This window comes from Somniosus microcephalus, chromosome 14 (assembly GCF_052327205.1).
Source record: "Somniosus microcephalus isolate GS21.2 chromosome 14, FLI_Smic_1.0, whole genome shotgun sequence".
NCBI classification, from domain to species: domain Eukaryota; kingdom Metazoa; phylum Chordata; class Chondrichthyes; order Squaliformes; family Somniosidae; genus Somniosus; species Somniosus microcephalus.
In genome coordinates, this window is record NC_141000.1 from 96,338,944 (window position 1) to 96,360,150 (window position 21,207).

Genomic DNA, 21,207 nt, shown 5'->3' on the forward strand with positions numbered 1-21,207 from the left:
CGCCAGGGACCCGGGTTCGAATCCGGCCTCAGGTGACTGTGCAAACTCCACACATTCTCCCTGTGTTTGCGTGGGTTTCCGCCCAGTCCAAAGATGTGCGGGTTAGGTTGATTGGCTATGATAAATTGACCCTTAGTGTTAGGGGGATTAAATACGTGGGGTTACAGGATAGGGTGGGATATGTGTAGGGGTTACGGGGATCGGGTGGGATATGTCGGTGCAGGCTCGATGGGCCGAAATGGCCTCTATCTGCACTGTGGGGTTTCTATGATACAATCAAGTATTGTTGGAGCTGCACACATCCAAGCAAGTGGAGAGTATTCTATCAAATTCCTGACTTGTGCCTTGTAGGTGGTGGAAAGGTTTCAGTGAGTCACTTGCCACAGAATACCCAGCTTCTGAGCGGCTCTTGTAACCACAGTACTTATGTGGCTGGTCCAGTTAAGTTTCTGGTTGATGGTGGGGGATTCAATGATGGTAATGTCATTGAATGTCAAGGGGAGTTGGAGTCTTTTATTGGAGATAGTCATTGATTGGCACTTGTGTGGAGCGTGGTTTTATTCTTATTGTACAGGTTTGATACAACAGAGTGGCTTCTAGGCCGTTTCAGAGGACAGTTAAGAGTAAACCACATTGTGACTCCAGACCCACAGCATAGGCCAGACCAGGCAAAGACAGCAAGTTGCCTTTGCTTAAAAAAAAGACATTACTGGACCAGTTGGGTTGGAGTGGCAACAGTTTTCTGTCAGAGCTTGGGTATTAAACTGTAAAACAATTAATTAAAAACCTGATACAATTACATAATTATCCATCAATACTTGCCATTGGAGAACCAATTGTCCTTGCATAGAGGAGTTTTGATAAAAACCTTATAATACTCAACGTCAACCGTATCTCTAGAAATTGCCACCCATAAAAGGAAGTTTCACCTTTTTTGAAAACAAGGGCTGCAGGCAACAGCTCCTGTTCAGAGCATGCGACAGGGCCACTGGACAGTTCGACACTGATGCACATTCAATTCTCCTTGAATAGGTGCTTGTACTCAAACAGCTTCGAACTAAACGAGATCAAAAGTGCAAAAATGCACTTGAGAGCAAGAGTCATCCTTCCTCGATTATAAATGAAATCGGATCGGAGGACCACACCTACCCGCCTGTCAAAGACCAAGGGACATGGCTTTAATGAAACTCAATGTTTTATTGCAACAACGTCCAAAAAACAGCAAACAAGACTGGTCCCAATTTGCATTCAGCAGCTACTAAAAAAAAAGGAAAATCGCCTAGCTCAAAATCAAGTCCTTCCAGCAGACAGGAATCAAAGTCCCATGATTTCAGAGACCAGTAGAAACAAGTGCAAAGACCGGCATCCGCTTCAAACCAAGTCCCAGTGTTGATGCAGCACGGCCGCCTTCCTGGTGCATGAACCGGTTGTGCAGACAGCCTTCTGATGCGGTGGGGTTTGGCCAGCAGGAGCCGCCTGGACCTCCCGAAAAAGCACACGATCAAAGCGCTTGTTGTAATGAGCCGAACCCTCATGACCTTTAGGAGATGCTCGTGTCCGGGAGCAACGGCTTAAAACATTTTCGGCGGGTCAGGCCTCGGCAACCGCTTTTATTCGATTCCCTTATCGGGAGCAGGCGGTTGAATACCCGCCATGTCACAGCTGAAAAGCACCGAGCGTACCGCAGTGAGAGAATATTTATAAACGCGGATATGCAAATTAGGATAGAATAGCGTGCGGAGTCCTATTGGACAATTTTTAAACAAAGCCAGCCAATCAAAATGAATAGCGTCTGAGTCCCTATTGGACAATTTTGAAGCTACCTACATAGTCAGCCAATCAGGGACAAGACGGTTTCACGATCCCCGAAAACGGACTCGGAGCCGCTCGAGCACAATCACAAGCCAACGCGCTACTAAAGCAGTCATTCCCTTTTTAAACAAAAACCCCAATGTTTAATAAAACCCGTCTGGAATGATGAAGGCCAGGCACCCGCCTTTTAACCACCGAAGCCATAGAGAGTGCGGCCCTGCCGTTTTAAGGCGTAAACCACATCCATGGCGGTCACCGTCTTCCTCTTCGCGTGTTCGGTGTAAGTGACCGCGTCGCGAATCACGTTCTCCAGGAACACTTTCAAAACGCCGCGGGTCTCCTCGTAGATCAGGCCGGAGATTCTCTTGACACCGCCTCGCCGAGCCAGCCGGCGGATCGCTGGCTTGGTGATGCCCTGGATATTGTCCCGCAGCACTTTCCGGTGGCGCTTCGCTCCTCCTTTCCCCAGGCCCTTGCCGCCTTTGCCACGTCCGGACATGCTTCAAAATGTATTGCTTGTTTTCCACAACCTGCTGCTGACCGACTGAAGCTCCTTGACCGCCCACACTGAGGACCAAATCCTTTGTAGGGAGCGGACCTGGGTGTAACCCGCCCACTGACGTCAGCACCTCGCTAATCACGTGGGCTGTGTGTCGCCCCCTGACGTTGAACCAGGACTGTCCGGAAGTTGGTGCAATTGGTTGATTTTATTTTGTCGTCAAAAGTAGGAAAGCTCAGGGGCGAAATTTATGATTGCCTATTCTGGTGTATAGCTTGATTATTTTTTAAAATTCGTTGTGGGATGTGTGCGTCGCTGGCGAGGTCAGCATTTATTGCCCATCCTTCATTGTCCCCCAGCCGCCTTTTTGAACCGCTGCAGTTTGCATGGTTTATTCTTAATTGGTTTTTTGTAGTGGTTTGTTACAACTGACTGGCTTGCTAGGCCATTTCAAAGGGCTGTTAAGAGTCAACCACATTGCTGTGGGTCTGGAGTCGCATAAAGGCCAGACCAGGTAAGGATGGCAGATTTCTTTCCCTAAAGGACATTAGTGAACCAGATGGGTTTTTATGACAATCATTGTCACCAGTACTAACACTAGTTTTTTATTCCAGATTTATTTAATTTACTGAATTAAAATTCCACAGCTGCCTTGGTGGGATTTAGAACTCACGTCTCTGGATTATTAGTCCAGGCCACTGGATTACTAGTTCAGTAATATAACCACTATGCTACCGTTCCCTGTGACATATATGAAGAGTAAATAAGGACTAACTGTTTTCAGTGGCAGAAGGGCCAGTAACTAGAGGACACAGATTTAAGATCATTAGTAAAAGAGTCAGAGGAGAAGAACTTGGAGTGGGAGGATCCAGTTGTCATGGTCCATGTAGGAACCAACGACATAAGTAGAACTAAGAATGAGGTTCTGCTGAGGGAGTTTGAGGAGCTAGGGTCTAAATTAATAAGCAGAACCACAAGGGTAATAATCTCTGGATTACTACCTGAGCCACGCGCAAATTGGCGTAGGGTCAAGCAGATCAGAATTAAATGCATGGCTCAAAGAATGGTGTGGGAAAAAGGGGTTTCAATTCATGGGGCACTGGCACCAGTACTGGGGAAAGAGGGAGCTGTTCCATCGGGACGGGCTCTACTTAAACCAGGCTTGGATCAGCGTCCTGGCCAATTGAATAACTAGGGCTTTAGATAGGGCTTTAAACTGAAAAAGGGGGTGAGGGGTCAGGTGAGGGTAAATTTAGAAATGTAAAGAGAAGGATCAAGGCAATACAGCAATGTAGCGATTTGGGTAAAAATAGAGTGTGACAGGAAGGTACAGAGAGTTTAACATAGAAACATAGAAGATAGGAGCAGGAGTAGGCCATTCGGCCCCTCGAGCCTGCTCCGCCATTCAATGTGATCATGGCTGATCATCCAAATTCAGTACCCGGTCCCTGCTTTCTCCCCATACCCCTTGATCCCTTTAGCCTTAAGAAATATATCCAATTCCTTCTTGAATATATTTAATGAATTGGCCTCTACTACCTTCTGTGGTAGAGAATTCCACAGGTTCACCACTCTCTGGGTGAAGAAATTCCTCCTCATTTCTGTCCTAAATGGCACACCCCTTCTCCTTAGACTGTGACCCCTGGTTCTGGACTCCCCGACCATCGGGAACATCCTTCCTGCATCTAGTCTGTCCAGTCCTGTCAGAATTTTATAAGTTTCAATGAGATCCCCTCTCATTCTTCTAAACTCCAGCAAGTACAAGCCCAATCGACCCAATCTCTCCTCGTACATCATTCCTGCCATCCCAGGTATCAGCCTGGTGAATCTTCACTGAACTCCTTCCATGGCAAGAACATCCTTCCTCAGATAAGGCGACCAAAACTGCACACAATACTCAAGATGTGGTCTCACCAAGGCCCTGTACAACTGCAGCAAGACATCCTTGTTCCTGTACTCGAACCCTCTCGCTACGAAGGCCAACATACCATTTGCCGCCTTAACCGTCTGCTGCACCTGCATGCTTACCTACAGCGACTGGTGCACAAGGACACCCAGGTCTCGTTGCACTTCCTCTTCTCTCAATCTATTGCCATTCAGATAATAATCTGCCTTCCTGTTTTTGCCACCAAAGTGGATAACCTCACATTTATCCACGTTATATTGCATCTGCCATGCTTCTGCCCAATCACCCAACCTGTCCAAATCATCCTGGAGTTTCTCGGCATCCTCCTCACAGCAGCAGAGGTAGCAGTGCAGCAGAGAATAAGGTCAAAGCAGGGAATAATGGTAAAAAATGTAAATTAAAGGCACTTTGTCTAAATGTACGAAGCATTTGTAACAAGATAGATGAACTCGTGGCACAAATAGAGAGAAATTGGTTTGATCTAATAGCCATTACAGAGACATGGTTGCAAGGTGGCCAAGGTTGGGAACTAAATGTTCCAGGGTACTTGACGTTTCGAAAAGACAGGCGGAATGGAAAAGGAGGGGGAGTAGCCCTGATAATAAAGGATGACATAAGGACAGTAGCAAAAAAGGATCTCGGCTCGGAAGATCAGGAAGTAGAATCAGTATAGGTGGAGATAAGGAATAACAAGGGGCAGAAAACACTAGTAGGAGTAGTATATAGGCCCCCTAACAGTAGCTGAACTGTTGGACAGAATATTAGTCAAGAAATAGTAGGAGCTTGCAACAAAGGTAATGCAATAATCTTGGGGGACTTTAATCTTCATATAGACTGGACAAAACAAATTGGCAAAGGTAGTCTGGAGGACGAATTCATGGAATGCATTCGGGACAGTTTCCTAGAACAATATGTCATGGAACCAACCAGGGAACAGGCTATGTTAGAGATCTTGTACTGTGTAATGAGACAGGGTTAATTAGCAATCTCATAGTAAAGGATCCTCTGGGGCAGAGTGATCATAATATGATAGAATTTCACGTTAATTTTGAGAGTGACTTGCCTAAGTCCGAAACTAAAGTCTTAAGCTTAAATAAAGCCAATTACATAGGTATGAGGGGCGAGTTGGCTAAGGTAGATTGGAAAAATAGATTAAAAGGTATGGCGGTAGATAAGCAATGGCTAGCATTTAAAGAAATATTTCATAATTCTCAACAAAAATACATTCCATTGAGAAACAAAAATTCTACGGCAAAAGTGATCCAACCGTGGCTAACTAAAGAAGTTAAGGATAGCATTAGATTAAAAGAAGAAGCTTATAATGTTGCAAAGAGTAATAGTAAGCCTGAGGATTGGGAGAGTTTCAGAAACCAGCAAAGGTTGACCAAAAAATGATTAAAAAGGGGAAAAATAGAATATGAGAGAAAACTAGCAAGAAATATAAAAGCAAATTGTAAGAGCTTCTACAAGTATGTAAAAAGGAAGAGAGTAGCAAAAGTAAACATTGGTCTCTTAGAGGCTGAGACAGGATAAATTATTATGGAGAATAAGGAAATGGCAGAAACGTTAAACAAATATTTTGTATCTGTCTTCACAGTAGAAGACACAAAAAGCATACCAAAAATGGTGGGGAACCAAGGGTCTAATGAGGGTGAGGAACTTAACATCATTAATATAAGTAGAGAAAAAGTACTAGAGAAAATAATGGGACTAAAAGCCGACAAATCCCTTGGACCTGACGGCCTACATCCTAGGGTTCTAAAAGAGGTGGCTGAAGAGATAGTGGATGCATTGGTTTTGATCTTCCAAAATTCCCTAGATTCTAGAATGGTCCCAGCAGATTGGAAGGTCGCAACTGTAACACCGCTATTCAAGAAAGGAGGGAGAGAAAAAACAGGGAACTACAGGCCAGTTAGCCTGACATCAGTCGTCAGGAAAATGCTGGAAACCATTGTTAAGGAAGTGGTATCAGGGCACTTAGAACATCATAACATGAAAAATTGCAGAGCTATGTGGAAAGAGCAGGAGAGTGGGACAAATTGGAGAGCTCTTTCGAAGAACCGACACAGGTACAATGGGCCAAATGGCCTCCTTCTGTGCTGTAAGATTCCCTTACATAGTCTTACATTGTGGCAGAACCACTGAATGACTCTGGCTAACTGTATATAATTCTCTTTAACGAGGTTCTAACACCAGCCTAAACCTGTACCATTGTGTTAGGCATTACTGTGTTTTGTATATAGAGTTTGCATGTACGGGGCGTGGCCCCTTTAAGAGCGCGGGCAAACGCGATGACGTCACGTCGCAAACCACGGGACTGTCCAGTCAGTCCTCGTGGCATCTCCGTTGAGTAAAGACCTGTTTAATCATTCTCTGGTGTCGATCTCAGTTATTCGTAGGAATTCGTTAATTCCTACATTGGTGACCCCGTTTTTGTGAACGTTTTCTCAAAAGAAGAGCACAGCATGGAAGCGAACGCCGTTTCCCTAAAGCTACCGCAGTTCTGGGAGCAGCAAGCGCCCTCGTGGTTTATTCAGGTCGAGGCCCAGTTCGCCCTGAGGAACATCGATGCGGATCAGACCAAGTATCTTTACGTGGTCTCCGCACTCGACAGCTCTACCGCCTCTCGGATCGTCAGCCTCCTCGAAAACCCCCCAACGGAGCGCAAGTATGAAACCCTCAAGGTGCGGTTACTGCAGGTTTTCGGGCTCACAAAATCGGAGCGTGCCCGTCGATTACTCGCTATGCACGGGCTCGGGGACTCCAAGCCTTCAGAGTTGATGAGCCAAATGCTCACACTCCTGGGCTCAGAACGGGAATGATTCCTATTCCGCGAGATTTTCCTCAGCCAACTGCCTGAACAGGTACAAGCTGCCCTGGCCAGATCTGAAGTTGAAGACTGCGCAACACTCGCTGCGGAGGCTGACAAAATTTTCACTGTAACTCGGCAGTACTGCGCCGCCATGAGGCACCCATCCCCCGCAGACACCGCCCCAGCTCGTCCGCCTGCTGGGCTGTGTTTCTACCACGCGCAGTTCGGCGCGATAGCGAAGCGTTGCCACCCTCCCTGCAGTTTCCCCCCCCAAAAAAAACGACGACTGACACTGCGACCACCGAGAAACGGGTCTAACGGGCACCCTGCGGCCGCGATGGTGATCGGCAACGCGGGAAAATTGCTCTTCATCACCGATACTCTCTCCGGTCATCGTTTTCTGTGCGACACCGGAGCGCAGTGCAGCATTTTACCCGCGAGTTGTGCCCTCGATGTGCAGACGGGGAATCACGGCCCCGCCCTTGAAGCGGCCAATGGTGGAACAATTCGGACCTTCGGCAGACGGCGAGTGGAGTTGTGCCTCGGGGGCAACGTTTTCACTGGGAGTTTGTTACGGCCAAAGTTTCCCAGCCCCTCCTCGGCGCGGATTTCCTGTGCGCCAACGGCCTCCTGGTCGACGTTAGGAACCGGCGGCTGATCAACACAGCAACTTTTAATTCTCTTCCGTGTTACCGCAGTAACACTACGTCGCGCACCGTCTCCTGTGCGTTCCCGACTCCTGATGAGTTTGCTCGCCTGCTCAGCGAATTCCCCGACCTGACAAGACCCACGTTCTCCTCCACAGCCACGAAACATGGTGTGGAACACCACATCACCACCAATGGCCCCCCGGTCTACGCGCGGGCCCGGTGCCTAGAACCTGGCAAGCTGGCGGTCGCAAAGGCGGAGTTCGCAACCATGGAACGGTTAGGGATTATTCGCCGGTTGAATAGTTCCTGGTCTTCACCCCTCCATATCGTCCTGAAGCCTGGCGGCGGATGGCGGCCATGCGGCGATTATCGACGACTAAACGACGCCACCACTCCTGATCGGTACCCGATCCCCCATATCCAGGATTTCTCTGCCCATTTGGCAGGGAACACCGTGTTCTCAAAAGTCGACCTCGTCCGGGGCTACCACCAGGTCCCAGTTCATCCACAAGACGTCCAGAAGACCGCAGTCATCACCCCATTTGGCCTCTTCGAGTTTTTACGGATGCCGTTTGGGTTGAAGAACGCCGCCCACGCTTTCCAACGCCTGATGGACTCCGTGCTGCGGGACCTCAAGCTCCTCTTCGTCTACCTGGACGATATTCTAATTGCCAGTCCTACTAAGGAAGAACATACCTGTCACCTACGCACCCTTTTTCGACGCCTCAGCCAACACGGCCTGATTATCAACCCGGCCAAGTGTCAGTTTGGCCTGCACCAAATTGACTTCCTGGGGCATCGCATCACCTCAGAGGGAGCGGTTCCTTTACCTTCGAAGGTAGAGGCGGTGACATCCTTTCCACGCTCGCAGAACATAAAGGCCCTGCAGGAATTCCTAGGCATGGTAAACTTTTACCACCGTTTCGTGCCTAAGGCGGCACTACTCATGCAGCCCCTGTACGAGGCCCTCAAGGGCAAGACTGGCAAGAACCCGGTAGACTGGACGGATGACATGGCCCGAGCGTTCGCCGACACCAAAAGCGCCTTAGCCAACGCGACTATGCTGGCGCACCCGCTGCCAGGAGCCACCATCGCCCTCACCACCGACACGTCGGACTACGCAGTTGGTGCCGTGCAACAGCAGTGGGTGAACGGGACGTGGCAGCCGTTGGCATTCTTCAGCCATCAACTACGGCAGAACGAGAGAGCATACAGCACGTTCGACCGGGAGTTGCTCGCCTTTTTTCTGGCCATCCGCCATTTTCGGTTCCTTCTGGAAGGACGTCCTTTCACCGCTTTTGTGGACCATAAGCCGCTGACCTTTGCAATGTCCAAGACCGCCGAACCGCGGTCAGCCCGACAGCAGCGTCAACTGACCTACATATCCAAATTCAACATGGATATACGGCACGTGGCCGGTAAGGACAACCTGGTGGCAGACTGCCTCTCCCGCGCGATCGTCAATACGGTTCATTTGGGCATCGACTACGCCCTCATGGCAGCGGACCAAGCCTCAGACCCGGAAGTCCAAGCTTACCGAACGGCCATCACTGGCCTCCAGTTGGCCGATGTCAAGTTCCATTCGACAGGTACCACGCTGTTGTGTGACGTCTCCGTACAGGATCCTCGCTCTATCGTGCCGGTCGTCTGGCGCCGCAAATTGTTCGACGCCATACATGGGTTGTCACACCCTGGAATGAAGGCCTCTCAGAAACTGATGTCGGCGAAATTTGTATGGCATGACATGCATAAGGATGTCCGCGACTGGGCCAACACCTGCGTGGTCTGCCAAAAGGCCAAGGTACAGCGCCACATCAAAGCTCCGTTGGCCGCCCTCACAGTTCCGGAGCGACGTTTTGACCACGTCAACGTGGACCTGGTAGGACCACTCCCACCCTCCCATGGTTTTTCACACATCCTGACTGTGGTAAACCACTGTTTGTTATTGTTGTTGTTGTTGTTGCACACTGTTGTGCCTATGCATGCCTCAGCTGACTCCGCCCCTGGCTCCACCCACATGCCCGGGTATAAAGGTGACTGCTCTGCAGCCCCCTGCCCTTTTGGATACCAGGCAACCACGAGAGGCATGCTCTGTTCTTTGCTAATAAAAGCCTATTAATTAACTCTCTGTCTTTTATGAGGAATTGATAGCGCATCAATTTTATTAGCAAAACAAAATGTCGGGTCCAAATGCTGAACAGCAGGAGCTGCATCAACCGACGGCGCCAAACGCTGAGCAGCAGGCGCTGCTGCGAGCCCTCAGACCAACATGCCTGGACCTAGACCCCCAAGAAGCGGGTTCGGCTACCAAATTCGCACAATGGCTGCGTTGCTTCGAGGCTTACCTGGAAGCCTCAACTGTGACCCTAGACGAAAACAAGCTGAAAATCCTGGCCTCAAAGGTGAGCCACCAAGTTTATACACTAATCCAGGACGCGACGACCTACGCGGCGGCTATCGATCTGCTTAAAGGGCAATACGCACGCCCGGTAAATACGGTCTATGCCAGGCACCTCTTAAGATCCCGCAGACAGCAGCCCGGGGAATCGGTGGAGGCTTTCCTACGGGCACTACGGATACTCGGCCGAGGCTGCGATTGCAAAGAAGTATCAGCCGCAGCACACACGGAGGGACTGATCCGAGATGCTTTCGTTGCGGGTCTAAGGTCCGACTACTCCCGGCAGAGACTGTTGGAGAAGGGAGAAAGAGACCTGAAAAAGGCAGTGTCCCTCGCGCTCTCGCTCGACGCGGCCCACAGGAATATGGACGCTTTCTCCCCTAACTGCTCCGCACCGTGGACGCCGCAACCTTGGGTCATGGGACCGCCACCTCCAACTGCTGCAGCGATGTCCAAGGCACAGAAATGTTTTTGTGGCCAGGCAAAACACCCCAGAGCACGCTGCCCGGCGAAAAACGCTACCTGCTCCGGCTGCGGGAAGAAAGGACACTATGTCAGCGCCTGCAAAGGTAAAACCGCTAACGCCAGCAGCGCCGCGTGCGAACCGTGGGGGCAGCCATCTTGTCCGCCATCTTGGGCTCCCCCAGCCGCGTGAGGATCGGGATCATGGGCGCCGCCATTTTGTCCGCCATCTTGGACGCCTCCAACTTCAATCACGGGGGACCCGGACTCAACCACCGCCTCATCTGACGACCACATCGACTCGCTTGACCATACGCTGGCCTCCGTGACGCTGGACCAATCTCTCCCTCATCAACTGTCCAGGTCCATGATGGACATTACGGTAAATGGCCGCGCCACTACCTGCCTTTTTGACAGCGGGAGCACGGAGAGCTTTATCCACCCTGACACGGTGCGCAGTTACTCTCTCCCGGTCCTGCCGACGCGCCATCGGATCTCTATGGCTTCCAAAGCCCAGTCAGCGGACGTCGGTGGCTACTGTGTAGTGACCCTTTCAGTGCGGGGCACAGAATACAAAAATTTTAAACTTCTGGTCCTGCCCCATCTCTGCGCTGCCGTTCTACTGGGGTTGGATTTTCAGTGCCACCTTAAAAGTGTCACATTAGCGTACGACGGACCCCTCCCCCTACTCACAGTCTGCAGCCAGCAGCTTTTAAATCGCCCGCCGCGCACCATTTGCAGCCTCTCCACCCTTAAAGTCTTCCCCCCCCCCTCCTTGTTCGCTAACCTCACCTGCGACTGTAAGCCCATCGCTACCAAAAGCAGGCGTTACAGTGCCGGGGATAGGAGCTTCATTAAATCCGAGGTAGCGAGACTCCTGAAGGAAGGGATTATTGAGAGTAGCACCAGCCCATGGCGAGCACAAGTGGTGGTGGTGAAGACTGGCGGAAAACAGCGCCTAGTTATTGACTACAGCCAGACGATCAATCGCTACACCCAGTTGGATGCATACCCACTCCCCCGCATATCTGACATGGTCAATCAGATAGCACAATACCGGGTGTTCTCGACGATTGATCTGAAGTCGGCATACCACCAGCTCCCCATCAGGGCTGAGGACCGCCAGTACACAGCTTTTGAAGCTGACGGTCGTCTCTACCACTTCCTCAGAGTTCCCTTCGGCGTCACCAACGGGGTTTCAGTCTTCCAACGGGAGATGGACCGGATGGTTGACCAGAACGCGCTCCAGGCCACTTTCCCCTATCTAGACAACGTCACCATCTGCGGCCACGACCAGCAGGACCATGATGTTAACCTAGAGAAATTCTTCCGTACGGCCCAGCGGCTGAATCTGACACACAACAAGGACAAATGTATGTTTCGTACCACGCGCCTTGCCATTCTTGGCTGCGTAGTGGAGAACGGAGTCATCGGCCCCGACCCCGACAGAATGCGCCCCCTTATGGAGCTCCCCCTCCCCCACTGCCAAAAAGCACTGCAGAGATGCCTAGGGTTTTTCTCGTACTATGCTCAGTGGGTGCCCAACTATGCGGACAAAGCCAGACCCCTCATCAAGTCCGCCTCCTTCCCCCTGACAGCAGAGGCATGTGCAGCCTTCACTCTCATAAAAAGAGATATTGCGAAGGCCACAATGCACGCAGTGGATGAGTCCATCCCTTTCCAAGTGGAGAGCGACACATCCAACTTCGCCCTAGCTGCAACCCTTAACCAGGCGGGGAGACCCGTGGCCTTTTTCTCAAGGACCCTCCAGGGCCCCGAGATTCGACACTCCTCTGTCGAAAAGGAGGCCCAGGCCATTGTGGAAGCTGTGCGACATTGGAGGCATTACCTGGCCGGAAAACGATTTATCCTGCTCACTGACCAGCGTTCAGTAGCTTTTATGTTTAATAATAAGCAGAGGGGCAAAATCAAGAATGACAAGATCTTGAGGTGGAGAATCGAACTCTCCACCTACAATTACGATATCTTGTACCGGCCCGGGAAACTCAATGAGCCCCCAGATGCCCTATCACGTGGTACATGCGCCAACGCGCAGGTTGATAGACTGAAGACCCTCCACAATGACCTCTGCCACCCGGGCGTCACCAGGTTTTTTCACTTCATCAAATCCCGTAACCTGCCCTACTCCATCGAGGAGGTCAGGACCTTGACCAGGAACTGCCAAATCTGTGCCGAGTGCAAACCGCATTTTTATAGGCCAGACAGAGCGAGCCTGATCAAAGCCACGCGCCCCTTCGAGCGGCTGAGCGGCGATTTTAAAGGGCCCCTCCCCTCCTCTGATCGCAATGTGTACTTCCTCAATATAATTGACGAGTACTCCCGTTTCCCGTTTGCCATCCCTTGCTCAGACATGACCAGTACCACGGTCATTAAATGTCTGAATGACCTCTTCGCCTTGTTCGGTTTCCCTAGCTATATTCATAGCGACAGGGGCTCATCCTTTATGAGCGACGAACTTCGTCAGTACCTGCTCGCGAGAGGTATTGCTACAAGCAGGACCACCAGCTACAACCCCTGGGGGAATGGCCAGGTGGAAAGAGAGAATGCGACGGTCTGGAAGGCGGTCCTTTTAAACTTGAAATCTAAGGGCCTTCCGACCTCTCGCTGGCAGGAGGTCCTCCCTGCGGCGCTCCATTCCATTCGGTCACTGCTCTGTACAGCCACCAATGCCACCCCTCATGAGAGAATGTTCTCCTTCCCCAGGAAGTCCACATCGGGGATCTCGTTACCGACATGGCTGACTTCTCCAGGACCCGTCCTACTGCGGAAGCACGTGAGGTCCCATAAGACGGACCCCCTGGTCGAGAGGGTGAGCCTCCTCCACGCCAACCCTCAGTATGCTTACGTGGTGTACCCGGATGGGCGGGAGGACACAGTCTCCATACGAGACCTCGCACCTTCGGGTGCTCCCGAAACACTTCCTTCGCCACCCACCACTACCCACGCCTACCCCCAGTATGCTTACGTAGCGTACCCGGACGGGCGGGAGGACACAGCCTCCACACGAGACCTCGCACCTTCGGGTGCCCCTGAGACACCACCATCGCCACTCACCACTACCCACACCCCGACCCCTGTAGACGGCATGCCGCAGCCCCAGGACCCGCCATTGACTACACAACCTCTCAACGAGACGCCAGGTTCGGCGTTGGATGCTGCACCATCACCGCCGCTGCTACGACGATCAGGACGGCATACAAGGCCACCTGATAGACTTAATTACACGAACTTTTAGTTTACACGAACTTTTAGTACACTTCACCCCGCCGGACTCAATTTTAAACAAGGGGTGAATGTGGTAAACCACTGTTTGTTATTGTTGTTGTTGCACACTGTTGTGCCTATGCATGCCTCAGCTGACTCCGCCCCTGGCTCCACCCACATGCCCGGGTATAAAGGTGACTGCTCTGCAGCCCCCTGCCCTTTTGGATACCAGGCAACCACGAGAGGCATGCTCTGTTCTTTGCTAATAAAAGCCTATTAATTAACTCTCTGTCTTTTATGAGGAATTGATAGCGCATCACTGACCATGGTTGACTGAACCACCAGATGGCCGGAGGTGGTCCCCCTGTCATCCACTACTTCGGCGGACGTACCAGGGCGTTCATTTCCTCCTGGATCGCCCGTTTCAGAGTACCCGCCGATATTTTGTCAGACAGGGGACCGCAGTTTTCCTCCAAACTCTGGAATGCAGTGGCCCAAGGACTCGGTGTCAAATTACACTGCACCACAGCCTACCACCCACAGGCGAATGGCCTCTGCGAACGTTTCCACCGGTCAATGAAGGCCGCCCTGAGAGCCACCCTCCAGGACGCTGGATGGGCAGACAAGCTACCGTGGGTCCTGTTGGGCCTTTGCACGGCCCCCAAAGAAGACCTTCACTCTTCATCAGCGGAGCTGGTGTATGGTCAGCCGCTGCGGGTCCCAGGGGACTTTCTACCAACATCAACGGAGCAATGGTCCGCGTCTGCCCAGCTTGCTAGTCACCAGGAGGCGGCCAGATGTTTCGCACTGGTGCCCACTTCTCACCATGGGCCGCAGAGGTCACACGTTCCCACGGAGCTTCACAAGGCTGAATACGTCTTTATTCGTCATGACGCGCATAGGGATCCACTCAAGGCCCCATATACCGGTCCCTTCCGCGTGTTGGAAGCAGGGGACAAAACCTTCACGGTAGATGTCGGTGGTAAACCGGACCACATTTCGGTCGACTGCTTAAAGCCAGCACATTTGGACCTCGACCGCCCCGTCGAGACAGCACAACCGCCGAGACGGGGTCGGCCACCCGTCGTCGTTACGGCAGACCAAGTGCGACAGACCGCCAGCCGCCCAGCAGCCCCTGCCTCGAGAGTACAGGAGTCATTCTGACAGGCTTGTCAGACCCCCTCACCGTTTGACTTTGTCAGTTAAAGCGAATTCTGGGGTGGGGCGCATGTGGCAGAACCACTGAATGACTCTGGCTAACTGTATATAATTCTCTTTAACGATGTTCCAACACCAGCCTAAACCTGTACCATTGTGTTAGGCATTACTGTGTTTTGTATATAGAGTTTGCATGTACGGGGCGTGGCCCCTTTAAGAGCGCGGGAAAACGCGGGCAAATGCGATGACATCACGTCGCAAACCACGGGGCTGCCCAGTCAGTCCTCGTGGCATCTCCGTTGAGTAAAGACCTGTTTAATCGTTCTCTGGTGTCGATCTCAGTTATTCATAGGAATTCGTTAATTCCTACAACATAGTATTTACAGCACATTCGGTCTGACAGGTGCATGCCAGTGTTTATGCTCCACAATGGGCTTCCTCCCACCCTTTTCATCAAACCCCATCAACATATCCTTCTATTCCTTTCTCCCTCATGTGAATATCTAGCTTCTCCTTAAATGCATCTATGCTATTCACCTCATCTACTCCTTGTGGTAGCAAGTTTCACATTCTAACCACTCTCTGGGTAAAGAAGTTTCTTCTGAATTCCCTAATAGATTTATTAATGTCTATCTTACATTTATGGCCTCTGGTTCTGGTCTCATCTGCGAGTGGAAACATCTCCTACCCTATCAAACCCTATCATAATTTTAAAGACCTCTATCAGGTCACCCCTAAGTCTTTTCTTTTCTAGAGAAGAGCCCCAGCCTGTTCAATCTTTCCTGATAGATATAACCTCTCAAATCTGGCATCATTCTAGTAAATCTTGTTTGTACCTTCTCCAGTGCCTCTATATCCTTTTTATAATACAGGTAGACTATCCTTTATCCGAACTTCCGAAAACCTCTAAAAACCGAAAGTTTTTTCGTTCAGCGTAAGTTGTGCGCACGACATGACCAGAGTGGCGCACGACTTACACTGAGCAGAGCAGAGGGTCACAGAGTTCCCTCCTGGGTAGGAGATTGCAGGCCGAGCTGGGCAGTGTGAAGGAGGTACCGGGAGAGTGAACCCAACAATACAGCGGCCCGTCCGATAGCTGCAGCGGCCCGTCCGATATTCTTTCCCCCCCCCCCCCCCCGACCTGTCCGATATTCTTTTCTCCCCGACCCGACCCGACCCGCGGCCCGTCCGATATTCTTTTCTCCCCCCCCCCCCCCCCGACGACCCCCCCACCCCCCCCCCGACCTGAACCGCGGCCCGTCCGATATTCTTTTCTCCCCCCACCCGACCCCCAACCTGATTTGCGGGCCAGCTTAGTAGGAGTCAGCCGATATCTGGCTTTCCAGAGAAGCAGGAAGGGGAATGAGACACGGAACAGTCGCAAGAGGTAGCCTGAACTTTTAAAATTTATATTAAATACAAACTTCCCAGTCTTATAATAATACCTTCTGAAATCCAAAAAATTCCGAAAACCGAAACTCAGCTGGTCCCAAGGCTTTCGGATAAGGGATAGTGTACCTGTATGGAGATCAGAACTGTTTACAGTAATCCAAGTATAGTCTAACCAAAGTTCTGTACAATGTTTAACATAACTTCTCTGCTTTTCAATTCTATCCCACTAGAAATGAACCCCAGTGCTTTGTTTTTTTAATGGCCTTATTAACCTGTGTCGCTACTTTTAGTGATTTTTGTATCTGTAACCCCAGGTCCCTCTGTTCCTCTACCCCATTTAGACACTTATTTTCCAAGGAGTATGTGGCCTCCTTATTCTTTCTACCAAAATGTAATACCTCACACCTATCTATACTGAAGTTCATTTGCCAATTACACACCCATTCTGCAAGTTTATTAATGCCATCTTTATTTTTTCACCGTCCTCTATATTAGCTACAACCACCACCCCCCACCCCCCCAATTTGGTGTCATCTGCAAATTTTGAAATTGTACTTCTGATTCCTGAGTCTAAATCGCTTATGTAAATGGTGAACAACAGTGGTCCCAGCACCGATCCTTTTGGACCACCACTTCCCACCTTTTGCCAATCTGAGTAACTACCTTTTAACCCCTACTCTCTGTTTTCTGTTTTGCAGCCAGCTTGCTATTCATTCTGCTATTTGTCCCGACTCCACATCTCCTTTCCTGACCTTAGTCAGGAGTCTACTATGCGTTACCCTATCGACGGCCTTTTGGAAAAACAAATATATTACATCTACTGCATTACCCTTCTCTACCCTTTCTGTTACTTCCTCAGAGAATTCAATAAGGTTGGCCAAGCATGACCTTCCCTTTTGGAATCTGCTGACTAATCTATTATTTTTCAGTTTCTAGATGTTTTTCTATTAGATCTTTCAGTAAAGATACCATTATCTTTCCTACCACTGACGTTAAGCTAATTGGTCTATAGTTCCTATAGACTTGTTCTATTTCCCTTTTTAAATATAGTAATAACATTAGCTGCTCACCAGTCCTCTGACACTATTCCCTTTTCCAATGAATTTTTATATATATATGTAATAGTGGTTTTCCTAGCTTTTCTCTGACTTCTTTTAATATGCGCAGATGTAATTCATCTGGACCAGGGGGTTTATCCTCTAAATTTGATTAGTTTATCAATTATCTCACTCCCCCTTTCTATCTTAAATGTCTTTATATATTTTTTTTGATCTGTGATATCAAAATAGATTGCATTGTTAAACAAAAACATTGCATGATGATCATTCTTAATTAGGGCCCTACATGTCAAATTTTGAATTGTACACTTGCTTCCATCAACCCATATTTGAATTTTTACATAAAAATATTACATGCTGGACCATTTTAAACCAAGTTTTACTTCACAGTTGGATTTTTTAATCTAAAAAAGGAAAATGGCATTTGGCTTTATCCATATTCACTAGAGCAAACAGATCATCACTTCCCCAAAAGCTACGTTCATTTCTCCCTTCACACAGTGCACCCCCGCCCGCTTAACACAGGCACTCAGTCCTTCAGTTCAAAGGCATTCTATCATCTAACCCTACAGTTCATGAAAGTACTCTTTACATCCCAAGTTCATACACATTCTCTTTTTCTAATCCCCCAGCTCAAAGCATTAAAGCCGTAGCTCAGTGGGTAGCACTCTTGCCGCTGCCATTGTAGGTTCAAGTCCCACTCCTGAGACATAAGCACAAAAGTCTAGGCTGACACTCCAATGCAGTGTTGAGGGAGTGCTGCACTGTCTTTCAGATGAGACGTTAAACCGAGGCCCTGTCTACTTTCTAAGGTGGATGTATCAGATTTGTAGCACTTTCTCTTACTACTGTTCGGACCTCGAGAATTACGAATTAGCTTAACAATGACAGACAAGGATGTGATCAATAAAATTGGTCTTTTAATCAGCCTATAGTTCAAAATTCAAGTGTACATAGAAGCACCTTCGGCAATAAATTCAAAGAACTCCTGACAATAAATATGCCTGCAACTTATCAATTCAAAGTATATAAAAATGCTCCTTTAATGATTCAAATGTACATAAAAGTACCCTTTTTAACTTTATCTAAGCCCATGTCCAATTCTCATACATACTCCTTCATTTCTGGGTGATCGGTCAAAGGAAACTAAGTCGAAACATGAACTGGCCAACTTTCTCACTTCAATCTTCCTCCTGCTTTTTCTTCTCTGTTCTTTTTTTCTTATCTCTGAAAACTCCCGCCACTGGGTTATAAGGACTCGTTGATCATAAATTACTCTCTGCCTCCCTTGGATAGGTCTGTCCACTCCAAACCTTCCCTAATTGGAGTTCCATCCGCATGACACCTTCCTGTTCCTGTGAGACGTATGTTCTCCCCTTCTTGTCCAAGTGGCCTCTGCTGACCACCATTTTGTGTCTTCACAAACAAAGAACACATGCTGATTTCTTACATTTTAAATCCGTCCGTTATCATCTTACAATTCGTTTGCAATTTCGATCTCCACATGGTAGCAGCGGTTTTATTACACTTTTCAGAATCTTACAGATCCCATGACACCATTTTGAAGAAGAGCAGGGGAATTATCCCTGGAGTCCTCAGTCAACATCACTAAAACAGATTAGCTGGTCATTATCACACTGCTGTTTGTGGGAGCTTTCTGTGTGCAAATTGGCTGCCGTGTTTCCTACATTACAACAGTGACTACACTTCAAAAAGCACTTAATTGGCTGTAAAGCGCTTTGAATCATGAAGCTGTGAACGGTGCTATTGTAGGAATGTCTAGTTCCTACCCAAAGACTGAGGTCCACTCAGGTGATCAAACAAAACGAAGTTTAATGGAAACCAACAGGTTTAAACAAGTAACTGCAGGAGAACATCGAGTGTAGGTCTGCTCAGTTCGGAGGCTCCACGAGGAGTGACTAGGGCGGTCCCGTGGTTGACGTCATTGTTATGTTCATAAATAACTAGACGTTTTCATTATGAACAGCTAGCTTGAGCTAGTCACTTTATTCAGTCATGTGGACTTCTGTACAGCATCCATCTTGACTACTGCCTTGTGGGTAGCCTAGTGCATCGTGGGTAGTCCCACTCTTATATACATACAGCTAAACATACAGCTCCACCTAGTGTACCATTCTAGAATGACATGTTACTGATCATTACATCCCCCTTTGAGGTTAAACAAAATCAATATCAATCAACTTTCAAGAAAAGCGATAAAGATGATATCAGTAACACTTTTGTTAGTGCTCTATAAACATAAACATTTTCACAACAGTCAACACATTTTCAAAGCTTTACTTTATACTCAAAGATTAAGTCTATCAGGCTTTTTTACTTCACGTGTGGATCTTCTCAGCACAGGTAAGTCTGATGTGTTTTCATGAGAGCCTGTATGTGTGTTTGTGTTAGATTGTTCTGGTGGTGATTGACAAGATTCAGTTGCGGCATTGTCATTGATTTGCTCTTGGATAGTCTCTTGTGTTTTTAGGAGGGAACGGCGGTTCCTCCTGAGAATCTGTCCTTCCTCAGTTCTAACAGTGTATGACCTTGGTCCTACTTCCTCAAGAACTGTAGCTTTCCTGTTCCATGCATCTGGATCCTCAATCCTGACAAAATCATCCCTTGTCAATGGTTTCAGAGTTTTGGATGACTTGTCATAGTATGATTTCTGTTTCAGCTTTAACAGTTGAAGTCTCTGTCTCAGTTCCTTACTCTGCTTTTCTTTTACACAGCAGGGTAGCATGGTGCGCAACTTGCGACCCATTAGGAGTTCAGCAGGTGAAGAACCAGAGTCTAAAGGTGAGGCTCGGTAGCTCAACAGGGCGAGATAAGGATCAGACTTGCTTTCTGTTGCTTTCTTCAGTAGCTGTTTGAGAACTTGAACACCTTTCTCTACCTTACCATTTGACTGAGCATACAAAGGACTGGATGTGATGTGCTGAAAGTCATACTGTGCTGCAAACTGTTGCCACTCCTTACAGTTGAAACACGGACCATTGTCGCTAACGGCAATCCTGGGAATTCCATGTCTGGCGAAGATAGATTTCACATGCATTATGACACTGCTTGCTGTGGTGCTTGAGAGCAGCGCCATCTCAGGATAGTTAGAATAGTAGTCAATCACTATTAGATATTCTTTACCATTCAAATGAAAAAGGTCCAAACCAACCTTTTGCCATGGTGCTGTTGGTAAGTCAGCTACTATCATTGGTTCCTTTGCTTGTTTGTTTTGGTGTTTCTGACATGTCTCACATTTGCCTATCATGTTCTCAATGTCCTTATTTATGCCAGGCCAATAAACAGTGTCTCTTGCTCTCCTTTTGCATTTTTCAATTCCGAGGTGTCCCTCATGAATCCTTTTGAGCATGTCTTGACGTAGAGCCTGTGGAATGACTATTCTGTTCTGTTTTAGTAATAGTTCACTTGCGACACTCAACTCTGACCTGATGTGAAAGTACTTTGGACAGGAACCTTTTGGCCAACCATGAGGAATGTTCTCTATTACTGTTTGTAACACTGTATCTTTTACTGTTTCTTCTGCTATTTGCTTTGATTTTGTGTCTGACACGGGCAGCGCAGCAGTGACCATACTCACATGAACATCCACGTCTTCTTCAGTAGAGCTCACATGACTCATTGTGGGTGCTCGGGATAGTGCATCTGCTAGCACTATGTATTTGCCTGGTGTGTAGATCAGTTCAAAGTCATATCTTTGCAGCTTCATCATGAGTCGTTGAATCCTTGGAGCCATCTCATTCAGGTTTTTTTTAATGACGGCAACCAGTGGGCAGTGGTCTATCTCAACTGTGAAGGTGGGAAGTCCATATATGTA

At 48.7% G+C, this 21,207-nt stretch overlaps 2 protein-coding genes across 3 annotated transcripts in view; one reads left to right on the top strand and one right to left on the bottom strand.

Annotated features, from left to right (window-relative positions):
• Window positions 1-1,177: 1,177 nt before the first annotated feature.
• Window positions 1,178-2,425, bottom strand: LOC147107730 (histone H4). Its single transcript, XM_086007012.1, has one exon. The coding sequence runs from the start codon at window positions 2,309-2,311 to the stop codon at window positions 2,000-2,002; it is 312 nt and encodes a 103-aa protein (XP_085863138.1). The 5' UTR covers window positions 2,312-2,425; the 3' UTR covers window positions 1,178-1,999.
• Window positions 2,426-2,520: 95 nt separating this feature from the next.
• nit2 (nitrilase family, member 2) overlaps window positions 2,521-21,207 on the top strand; it is a 47,963-nt gene continuing 29,276 nt past the window's right edge. Inside the window, exon 1 of one of the 2 annotated variants that reach the window (XM_086007010.1) lies at window positions 2,521-2,825. The gene's annotated coding sequence lies outside the window, so the exon portion shown is untranslated. The remainder of the gene's footprint in view (window positions 2,826-21,207) is intronic. The other variant, XM_086007011.1, reaches the window with a different exon arrangement.